The following is a 12353-nucleotide window of genomic DNA, read 5'->3' as shown; positions in this document are numbered from 1 at the left end:
AGGGGTAAACAAGGAAAAAAATATGAGTGCACCTTTTGAACCTTTTTTTTTTTTTTATGAGAGTGTGTATACTTAGGCAAAATCTATTGTAAGTCAAACGCTTAAGGGTTTGTGCGACTCCTGGCAGTGAGAACACAATGTGAATACATTATCATAGATGTACTATTGAACAAGCTGTGTAATTAACTAACTAGCTTTGAGAATCCTGCTTTGTGTTTACAAAAAACCAAACACATGCTCCCACACAACCGCACGCTCCTCCCACAGCCAATGAGCGCAGCGGGGAATGTGACGTAGGCGAGGTGGGCGGGCACATAGACTTCAGTTCTTATCGACGTTCTAATTATTCATAAAGCTGACCAATTGAGCCGCGTATGTAAATGAGTCAGGGTTAAATGTATTTGTAGGCTTATTCCAGATTCAGTGAATGAACGCTAGGCTGGAGTGAGTAGCCAGAGGTCCATTGTGCATCGATAATTATCTGGATTCTGTTGCGTTGATAAAATAAACTTTAAAATCCACGCTTTGAAACCGAATTTAAACCGAAATAACCAGAATTGATATAGTCGGAGCATCCAGCTGACATCCACCGAACAGACGCGTGTCTTCACCGGACGGATTTGGCCATGTCCTCCGCCGATGTGTCGGAGCAGAGCCGGCGCTGCTGTGTTTTGTCGTGGGAGCAGGTGCAGCGTCTGGACTCCATCCTGGGAGAATGTGTCCCGATCCACGGCCGAGGAAACTTCCCTACACTCTCCGTTCAGCCACGGCATATCGTACAGGTACAGGATCTCATACTTACATAAAACATTATGAACCTCGGTCGAACTCGCTACTTTATGGGTTTTCTATGTTAAAAATGGAATGCAGTAAGAAATGTGGATAGAACTCCAATTCCAAGTGTTACAATAATTTAGAACATTCCAGAAGGATTCTAATGAATTCACTCTGACACAAAACAAAACCATTATACGCTTACACTTCTTACGATTACAATTTATTTTCTTCACAAATGCTCACAAAAACGTTTTTTTTTTTAAATATATATATATATATGTATATAAACGCCACAGTAAATTGGTGTTAGTCACTATGATCAAAGACACTTTATTTACATACTTAAATATAGGACTATATTCATAATAATCAGGGGCTGTACTACAGAAACTTTCAATATTAAATCTTGATTTAAGATTTGAAAAAGTTATGTTTCGCAATTCAAATTTTTATGGTTACGAAACAGATAGGATTCTAATAATATTTCTGTACAGCACCAGAATGAATACATAAATAAATAAATATTCCAAGTTTATTATCGGAACTGTCGGCTCTGTTCATGGTTGCCAAGCGATGTAGAAACTGAATGTATGGTCATAGGTATGAGTTTATTGGCTATTTTATAATGTTTCAACCTCATCCATGTAGAGCAGGAATTATTGGATTTATAAAATCATATTTACATAAAGATAATTGTTTATGAGAAACAATTTGTTAATCCATGCTATTTCTCCTGTGTCATGAACAGGAAATAATTGGATAATTAATCTGGCATTATCAGCCAAAGGGAAATGATATTTAACTCATGTTTCAATTAAGATGTATTAATGCAATATGAATTTACTAATGTATTGACAAATTGATGCACAATTTGTTACACTAAGGTATTGTTAAAACACTAGTGTTTAAAGTTCTGTGGTACTTTTGTCAAGAGTAAGTTTTTAAGCATCTCTACTTTAGCATTTTTTAAGCATCTCTTCTTCATTTTACATTTCAGTATAATCTGTCAGTTTCACAGCGAGTTGCCAAGAAGATTATTTTTTCATGACAATTATACTGTAATAGATACATTGTTTTGCAGTCAGTCATGACTTATGCAGTCTTACTGGAAAAGGTTTATGTGGCAGCTTTTCTTCCGTGTTGAATTCCAGCAGATATCAGCAGGTGTTTGTGCAATCACTTCACTTCTCTCGCTTTAATCTATTTAACATCCAGAGACACTCTTCATATTATTTATGATATTATTCCATACGCAAATATACACTCAACAGATTCATTTTTGAATAAAAATAAATAAATAAATAAAAATACAACTAGAATGAAGTTTTGAGTATAGATCATTTTTATTAACAGAAATAAATGTTTCAAACTTACTTCTGTGTACGTCAATATTTTATCTGACTAATTTTTTAAGGAATGGAGTATTTCCCTTCAGATAGCTTGTTTTAATTGCAACCTCACTGTTGCAAGGAAGCCAGTTCACACAATTAACTGTGAAACAAGATATATATATATACTATATTTTACCCAGCCATATTAAATGGGCTATTCGAAATTAGGCCACTCTCTGATGACTTCACTGACCTTTCAAATGAAAGTGCTCTACCATCTGGTTGTATCTGAGAACCACAGAAATGCCCAGAAGGTTTTAGGTCTTGCAGTATCTCACCTTTAATGATTTTTTTGATTGTCTTTATGACACTATATCCACTTTTATTCTAAATAAGACTCTCTCAATAAGGTCAGTAGTTAATTTAACAGTCATTACAGTTACTCTACAGCTACAACCTACCAAGAGTAGTCTTGCATAGCCAGACTTTTGACTCCCCAAATCTGGTACACTTCACAGTTTAGGCTGGTCAAAACTGCCTATTTAGACAGGATGAGACTGTCTGACTGACATATAAAGCAACCAACCACATTTTGTTTAGGAGCAGGTTTATCTGAAAGTATTTTTCAAAACACCTTGAAAACACCTTCATTACTTTCCATCCAATTACGTCCACAGAATTACTGTCCTTCCAAACGTAATAAGTATAGATTATTTCCCAGACAGAAGACAAACAATATACAATTCTGCTCATGAATATGTAGTTTGCTTGGAATTGCCTCAGTAACTCTCATCAGTTATCATTGTTACTCTTATTTCTAATATCTTTAAAAGATTTGAATCAAGTCCAGTAATTAGTTCATTTTTACACCGAATAAAATTCCACCTTTTATGTCAACTTAAAAAACTTAAGTTCAGTTGCTGCCTTAACTTGGATGTACAAGGCATTTCAACTTAATTGATATTAAACTGACTTAAAATGTCATATAATGGATATGAAAGTTGAAATTGCTCAATTTATTTTGATCAGTAAATTGAAAAACATAGGTTGCCATGACTTACTGATAGTATAATTTTTGTTTTTTACAGTGGAAACATAATTTTTTTGCTAAAAACCAGTGCATCTCAACTGTTAAGTAGCATTCAGGCAATCTGATTGGAGCTTGCCGTATTTTTGCAGTTTTGTCTTCAATATTACACATCTACAACCACCAGGAAGCAAACTCTCAAATTTGTTGGCCATCGGCCCACCAGAAGGTTGTTTGTTTCCTGGTATCAGTATTTGGTGTTGTTGTAAAGCATTCACCATCCTTATAACCAAGTGCAGAAAAAACTCTCTTGACACAAATCACCACTATTTCATTTTTCTCAGTGGTATCATTACTGCAGTGTTGCTTGGCTTACACTGGCCTGTTTAGCAGACAAAGTTGGCTTGTTTGTGGCACATAAGATTAACAGTGGATTAATCCTGTTGGAAACAGTAGACTTGTGGGCCAGAGCTGACATGGCATCCGTGTGGTAAAGAGGAGCTTGGTAAGTCTTTCTGTTTGGCCAGAGTGTAAACTAATTTTTTTTTTCTATCTGAAAAGATACACATACTCTACATCTAAGCCATTCCCATTGTTCCTGTCTTAGAACAGGTGCTTTTCTGAGTATGTGAATTGATGTCTTAAAGGAATTCATCCCTCCAGCATGTAACATAATCCTGGTTAAAACCAGGGGCTGGAATCAGTGTGAGGTATAGATTACATGGTCTCAAACTTAATTCCTGGAGGGCCACAACTCTGCACAGTTTAGCTCCAACCAGCTCCAAATCACACCTGCTTGGAAGTTTCTAGTGATCCTGAAGACCTTGATTAGCTGGATCAGCTGTGTTTGATTAGGGTTGGAGCTAAACTCAGAGCTGTGGCCCTCCAGGAATGGAGTTTGAGACCAATGGATTAAACCATACACCCTTATCTTTAAAACTTCTTTTAGTGTAAAATGCATATTTTTTTGGGGGAAAATAGTGGTAATATTGACCTCCAGAGAAATTCTATTTCAAGAAATTCAAGAATCTAAATGTTTTGTCATCATTTACTCATGTTGTTCCAAACCTGTAAGACTTTCTGTCAAGTGTAGACCTTATGTAGCTCAGCCTCTTTTAGTGATGCACTCTTTGTCTTGTCTTCTATTTCCACAGTGTGAAGGTAAGGTCGTGTGAATTTATGAATAAACCACTCGTTTTAAAATCTTCCCGGTCTACTGCCATTTGTTATGACATCCGCTTTGAACATTACAATGCACACGATAACTTTCGTTAACTCTACAATATGTAAATGTATTACATGTTCACACAGTGTACGCAATGCCTCTGTACTTACTCCTGATTTCCCTCAACATGAGGACAGGAGAGCTGTCAATCAATAAATAATAAATGTAATGCGTTACTTTACTAGTTACTTGAAAAAGTAATCTCGTTGCTTTTAATGTGTTACCCCCAACACTGATAATTTGGGTTCAGAAGACAATAGTGCATGAGTCATGTGGACAACTTTTATGGTGCTCAACATCCCTAGTGTTCATTTTGAAAAAGCGCTTTGGACATGCTGGAATTTTCTTTTGTCATCCACATAAAAAAACGTCTTGGTATGGAATAGCATAAGAGTGAGCAAATGATGACACACTTTTCATTTTGGGTTGTTGTTTGGAAAATCTGATGAATGATTCTTTAAACAAAGTCTTTACTAATGGAGCACAGAACTGGTGTAATGGAAGTTATGTATGAGTAAGTGCTTAAAGCATATAACACATAGGATTATCCACATGGCCATCCAATAGCTAGAATTTCAAAGATTCCATTAAGTGAATTTTTGGGAAAGATTTAAAGGGTAAAACTCTTCATAGTCTATTCTAGTACAGTGGATTCACTGACTCACGTCCTGAGCCTGGGCCAGTGTCAGAGACTCGTAAGTGGTTCATTCATCCCTTTACATTTGGCAGTTCACTGTGCTCACAGTGGTTGTCGGTGTCCAGGGGGCAATGATGCTGTTCTGCTGGCCTGCTGTGCAAGTTTGCCTAACAGTCATCCCACAAATAAAACAGAGAACCTTTTTTAGCTAGGTTGGAAAACAAAACAGGACGTGAGTTTACGTGTCACCAAGGAGTTGTCAGCTGCAGTCAGAACAATGTATTTGTTGCCCTTTTTTTTTTTTAACAAGTCTTTCACATAGGGTCAAAGGAAGTAGCCTTGTGGTTTTACCTTGTATAGAATACCATATATCTTTGGTTTAAACCAGGGATGCCCCATCCTACTTCTGGAGATCTACAGTACCTTCCTGCAGAGTTCAGTTCCAACCCTGATCAAACACACCTGTCTGTAATTAAGCAGTACTGCTAAAGATCCTAATCAGCTGGCTCAGGTGTTGGAGCTGAACGTTGGAGGTAGGTAGACCTCCAGAGACAGCATTGGGCACCTCTGATTTAAATGGTCAAACAAGGATTTTGCAGTATAGCAAGATGTTTTTATTTTAATGTGGTCTTAATTGTACAGATCAGAAATGAGATTTCATTTCTCTTAAATAACAATGACATTAAACGGAGAAAATAGTCTCAGTAATCTTGCTTTGTAAAAGTGTCTTCTCCAAAATTTTAAGAACTTCCTAATGCAATTCCTGAATTTTTTTTTTGTTGAAGCATGATTGGCTAAAGACTCACTGATCGACTCAGTGGAGATATATTATATAGATATTGTAATCACAATAAGTGTGCACTATTTTTGTCATCACTGGCTTTATGGGAGTTCACCAATCACTGTTGCCTTTTATTGTGCCTTGTATTTTAAATAGTTATTTTTAAAGAGTCATTCTCAAGATTTTGCATTCATTTGGCTGTCTTTTTAGAGTGAATGCACCCTATCGCTCTCTCTCTCTCTGTGTGTTTGTCTGCTGGTAGTGAACATGTCCTGTATATGAACGCTCTTTAGTTCAGGGACAAGTTCTCACTACTAACTAACTATTTACTATGACTTTTTTTCTCTGTAAACTCCTAATTTGCTGCTTATTAATAGATAGTAAAGTAGTTGTTAAGTTTAGTTAATCTTGCAGAATAAGGCATTAATATGTGCTTTATAAGTACTAATAAACAGTCAATACTAGTTAATACTGAGAATTTGTCAGTAAACTAAAGTGTTACCAGTCTCATATTTGGTGCATGCTGCCAAAAATGATTAATCGTAATTATAAAATAAAAAAAAAATATAAAAAAAATCCCTATTTGAGCCATCTGTCTGAAAGAGTTTGGTTTCCAATGTAATTAACTGGTTCTCGATGCTGGAAAAAAAATAAACAATGTTTTCCGGCAGCTGTTTTTCATGGTCATTCAGATGTATAATGTTCCATCGTGGAAACAGATCTAAAAGCTTCATTTTATGTCCCGACCTTTGCTATATCGCAGAAAACCAACATTTGTTCTGGAGCACTGTGTCGTTTTTCATCTTGAGTGCTTTTCCATTGTCTTGTAGTTAGTTTTTTACTCAGATTTTTCACCTGGTCATTTTTAGACTGGTTGTCAGAAGTGTTCAGACAGATATCTGATGGTGAATTTAGTTTCTGAAAGGTACAGACACTGCTGGGATTATGCAACTGCAGACAAATAGGTCAACCAGTATCATGTGGTGTGATGGGTAGACAATGCATAAGCCCACATTCATAAATCAGAGACAGACAAAGAGAAAGGAAAAAGTGGTACAAACAATATATAGCAACGCATATTAACACCTTAGTCACTGCATAACAATACTCTGGTAACCACCCAGAACGCAACCGTATAGCAATGCTCTGAAAGCTACTTGTATCAGTTTAGAAACCTCATATCAATGCTCTCACAACCACCCACAACACCCCTAGCATCATGGCGGTGACGTTTTCTCCACTGGATCCACTTACTTCTCTTCTGCTCTGGCTGGCCAATAGACTAGAGAACTAGACTAAAAAGTTTCACAGATTCTCAATTTTCTAGGTCTTTGACCCAGACTAAATCGCATCTTTGACTTTCAAATGTCAAGTTGGGTGGAGACTCTCCATTTCGTCAGTGCTCTTGGATGCACTACTGGGTTGGTTAAATATGTGGGTCACTCTCAATATAATATAACGCTCCATTTATTTTATAGCCATTTCTGTCTAATCACATGAATGTCAATCGTTTTAAAAGTTTTTCATTCGCTGATGTCAGCTGGCTTTGGAGTCTTCTTGGAGGCCTTCTTGTCTTTGTTTGTGTTTGAGAGAAAGATGTACAGATTAGAAGGACAGAAAGCAAGAAAGCTGCCAAGACCAGCAGTGACTTGTCATTTCCCAGGACTAATCAGTTTCCTAGGGAAAACAGAATCCTTTCTCTAGTGAAGAGTTACATCTCAGTTCTCACCTGTGTCTAGTCTGATAGAGGTGTGTGTTTGTTTCTGAGAACAGAAGCTTATTAAGATTACAGTACTGCACTGCATGAACCTCAGAAAGAAAGATTGACATTTCCTTCTATTGTTGCTGGTCTGTTAAACCAACGTAATTCCTCTTCTTCTTGAATGTCTAGACTTGTAGTGCCTTCACTGGTGATACTGTTTGCTTGTGCGTTGTGAATGCCCAGTTTTTATGTGGCAAAACAGTTCAAATAAGGTGTGACCAGGGTTGCATTGATCCCCACAGTTGGATTGCAAGCCTTATTCACAAAGTTGCAAGCCCATCATTCAGAATTCGAAAAATCACCCCTTACATGATTTATCTATTTTGACTGAATTAGTTGCTTTTTCAGTAACCAGTTAGTGAGAGTTTAGTAATACCTTGCTCTGTTTTATACATTTTACAATTTTTAAATGCATTCCACAAGATTTCCACTGGCATCTAATGACACATCGATCAGTTATATTAATAATATCAGTTATATTGATAACATCATCCTTCAGGAAATGGCATCAATTTTAGTGGAAAAACAACAGCCCATACATATGAAAGTTTTATTAATGGATTTGATGAATCCTGTGATGTTTGGTGGAAAGACACTGCAGCCTGAGACACTGCACGATTTTCAGCTGTCCCAGATAAAAATTGACATTGTGAAGCAATTGTGGCTCCTCATTGGTGGTCCTGTGTCGTACAGTGAGGGAGGTTCAAAGAAGCCCATTGTCAAGGTCTTGCGACCAAAGATAGCCTACAATAATTTTCTGACACTGTCAGAAATTCATGATCATCGCACAGTGCCACAACCCATGTTTACCCACGTAAAATGTGACATGAACTCAAGACTACATGGCGCTAAAACATAAAACGGCTTTCCTCAAGCTCTTACCCCTTCCTCTTTCGCAGCTTTACCACTAGCGCATACTGATGATGTTTTATTCTGCTATAGTGACGTGTGTCAATAGATGTTGTACAGTCTTACCCAAGTTTATTAAGTCAATTTTGCACAGTGTGATTTGCAATGATCTTATAGAATTGCTAAAATTGTCCAGTCTGTAGAAGGCTTTAGTTGGTTTGTGTCGAGACCAGTTCAAGAGTTCAAGACCAGTTGTGTCAAGAGTCCAGGCTAAGACCCAGGTAAGCTGAGTCAGAGTCAAGACTGAGACCAGAAGAGGGTTGTATAATGGACTCAACCCTCTTCTGATCTCGGTTTTTACTTGGACCAAGGTCCGAAACCGAGACCAAGTCAAGACAGAGGCCAGCGGAGGGTCTAAATGACTCAGTGTAAATATTCTTTTATTTCTGGGTATATGAAGCTTGGTTTTGCACCAGTGTCACACAAGCCTCTCCATACAGTGTACTTTGGTCCAGAGATACACAGTGGCACAAATTTAGTTATCAGAGACCACAGAACATCTGCATAGTTTGAGTCAGAGTCAACACAGCAGGCACATAATGTCATAAGACGTTTATATTTGGTTACATTTCAGTTGCGACGTTGGGTGATCAAAATTCAATATCAATTCAGCGTCTAATGTCAGTGTTAATTTGATGTCCAATACCAGCTTCAGCTGATGTTGATATTTGTTGTTTTTAGGTTGTGTAACCAAAACCAATGTTAAGTCAATGTCAAAAATTGGCATCAAATACTGACGTCAACCCGATTTTCATTCTCAACCAAAATACTACATCTGTCTGACATCGTGTCCAACATCATATTGATGTCCTGTGGCTGCTGGGAAGACTGAGTCCAATTGCTCCTGAGTTTGTAAAAATATCGTCTTGAACATGTGACTGAACGGTCACTAAAACACTGTCTTAAGCATTCCATCCCCTTTCATAAAATTATATGAATCTGTGTCAAATTTGTGAAAAAAAAGGTTATCACGCTTAAAGGTAGGGTAGGCGATTTCGGAAAGTTTAGCAATAACAAGTTAGCTTTGAAAGCAAATCCCAACCCTCCCTGCATAATCACTCTGCAAAGCCACACCGCCCCCCAAAAGACACAAACACACTCAGGCAGTCCAGAGACTAACCTTCGAAATTAAGAGCGATGGCATTTGTGGTATGCAAATACATATTTGACAGGCAGGCAGGACAGCCTATCATAATGTTCAGACTGAACATTTTTATTGGACAAATTATTTTTGTATTTTCTGTATTTACAGAAGATGTAAATACATATAAATACATTTTGACCACTTAACTTAATGAGTGCCATCGAGATGTGAAGTGACTTTCAACCAGCAAAACAAAAAATGTTTTTGAACCAAATCACCTACCCTGCCTTTAATAGTGTCTCTTTCTGTGTCTCCTTCACCTGTAGGTGGTGCGTGCTCGTCTGGAGGAACGAGGCGTAGTGGTGCGCGATGTGAAGCTGAACGGCTCAGCTGCCAGTTATGTGCTCCATCAGGACACAGGCCTGGGCTACAAAGACCTGGATCTGATCTTCGGCCTGAGTCTGACCGATGACAAGACCTTCCGTCTGGTGAAGGACGTGGTCCTGGATAGCCTCCTGGAGTTCCTGCCTACTGGCGTGAGCCGGGACCGCATCACCGCCCTGACCCTGAAGGAAGTGTACGTGCAGAAGCTGGTGAAGGTTTGCAATGACACGGACCGCTGGAGCCTCATCTCACTTTCCAACAACACTGGCAAAAACGTGGAGCTCAAGTTTGTGGACTCCCTGCGACGGCAGTTTGAGTTCAGCGTGGACTCTTTTCAGATCGGCTTGGACTCGCTGCTGCTTTTCGACCGCTGCTCCGAGACGCCCATGTCTGAGAGTTTCCATCCCACTGTGCTCGGAGAGAGCATGTATGGAGACTTTGGAGAAGCGCTGAGACACCTACACGCCAAAATCATCGCTACGCACAGTCCGGAAGAGATCCGTGGCGGTGGGCTCTTGAAGTACTGCCACCTGCTGGTAAGAGGTTTCCGTCCAGTGTCCGAGGCACAGATGAAGATGCTCCAGCGCTACATGTGCTCGCGCTTCTTCATCGACTTCCCTGACATCAATGAGCAGCTGAGGAAGCTGGAGGCGTACCTGCAGAACCACTTTAACGGCATGGAGCACAAGCGTTACGATTGCCTCGTGACTCTCCATCGCGTGGTGGATGAAAGCACCGTGTGTCTCATGGGTCATGAGCGGAGGCAGACGCTCGCACTCATCTCCTCTCTGGCGCTACGTGTACTGGCTGAACAGAACGCCATTCCTGCACTGTCTAACATTACTTGTTACTACCAACCGGCGCCCTATGTCAGAGACGTCAACTTCAGCAACTACTATGTAGCACATGTGCATTCGCCAATTTCCACCTGTACCAACTCCTATCAGACATGGCTGCCTTGTAGCTGAGCCATAAAGGGACAAAAAACACTGCTGGGGAATATTTGCTTTTTTCAGATGATGTTTGGTTAAAATCCTCAGACTTTCCAGGGGGAATCTCTTTAAAACGTCTACGTCACAATTCACAGAAAAAGAACATATTTTGTGTAAAGAAATGACCATTTCTCAGTTGTGATTCTCGTTAGCCTTTCATATTTTTTTGAGAATTAAAGTGAAAATCTAGATATTACAACAAATACTACACATTTTAGGATTTGGAAAATTGTTGTACTTAATTTTTCTTTAAAATTATGTTACAATGACAAAAAAGTCTTAATGGTCTTAAAAGCAGGCTTAAATTTATTTATGCATAATATAGTTTCTTATTTTTTTCCTTGTGATTTTGGGCTGAAATATGACCTAGACATGTTTTTTTTAAGGTGTCATGAGATTCACTATCCAATTTTTTTTTTTTTTTTTCTTTTGTGCAAAATTGGATATAGATAAAATATGAGATATTGTGTCTTTATGTGGGTGCTACCAATCCACCCACAGTTTCTACTATACTGGAAGACTCAAAATATTTCAGGTTTCTTTTTTGAGGATTTTGTCCAGTGCGGATGAAACAACAACAATGCACATTGGGAAGAAGGTGGAAAAATGTCTAAAGCACTTCTCTACTCTATGTATGTGTAACCCATTCATGTTTTATAAGTGAAACATTTTTAAGTTATGAAACTGCTTTTGTTGAAGTTATGAAAAAAATAAACAAAATCAAGAAAACAGTACAGCTGGGAGACTATGTTCAGTTCTGACCGTGTTTTGCTACTTTCCTTTGAAAAAAAACTGACGACCAAAGACTTTAGATGTAGCAGTTTAATGGAATGTTACTTATGCGACTTCAAGTGCCTGAAACCAACTACAAACTGACATGTATGTAAATTAAAAATGTTTATTGTTTTGTTCTCCAGGCTACTGTATAGTACAGTATTTCTATTTTCAGGGCAAGGGCATTTCCTTTCCAAATCATTAAAAAAAAAGAAATATAGCTACAATTGCTCCTAGTCTTTTTTCCCTATATTTGTAGAAATGCATGTGCACACGTGCACATGTATCACAATAAAAAGAGTATAGGAAAATAATCATATTCATAGAGTGTTACAAAATAATCATAACGTCAATGTTCCTAAACTTGAATGCTATTTTTACTACAGTATTTGTATTTGTATACTTAATTGCTATTTTAGTTCCCTTGCATTAGATAACAAGATATCAAGATAGTATTATGACACTAATGAAATAATTCATTGCTAATGTGATGAACCTGTGGTTGCTCTATAGGACACCTCTGTGAATTTGCAGAGAACTTGCTTCACATATCCACTAAAAATCTCCAGTTGATTGAGTCATTGCAAATTACCTGGACCCCAAATGATTCAAAGTCATTTAAAAAACGGCTCAGAGAAGTAGTTTTGAGAAAAGATATAGCGGCATTTGA

General features: G+C 38.1%; 1 protein-coding gene across 1 annotated transcript; it reads left to right on the top strand.

Moving 5' to 3' along the window:
- Nucleotides 1-422: 422 nt before the first annotated feature.
- Nucleotides 423-11886, top strand: LOC306884882 (terminal nucleotidyltransferase 5A-like). The gene is made up of 2 exons (XM_079441113.1): nt 423-782; nt 9860-11886. The coding sequence occupies exons 1-2, from the start codon at nt 627-629 to the stop codon at nt 10883-10885; spliced, it is 1182 nt and encodes a 393-aa protein (XP_079297239.1). The 5' UTR covers nt 423-626; the 3' UTR covers nt 10886-11886.
- The last annotated feature ends 467 nt before the right edge of the window (nt 11887-12353 follow it).

Source organism: Barbus barbus (assembly GCF_936440315.1).
Source record: "Barbus barbus genome assembly, chromosome: 19".
NCBI classification, from domain to species: domain Eukaryota; kingdom Metazoa; phylum Chordata; class Actinopteri; order Cypriniformes; family Cyprinidae; genus Barbus; species Barbus barbus.
Note: the sequence above shows the minus strand (reverse complement) of the source record. Positions and strands in the feature narration are given on the sequence as shown.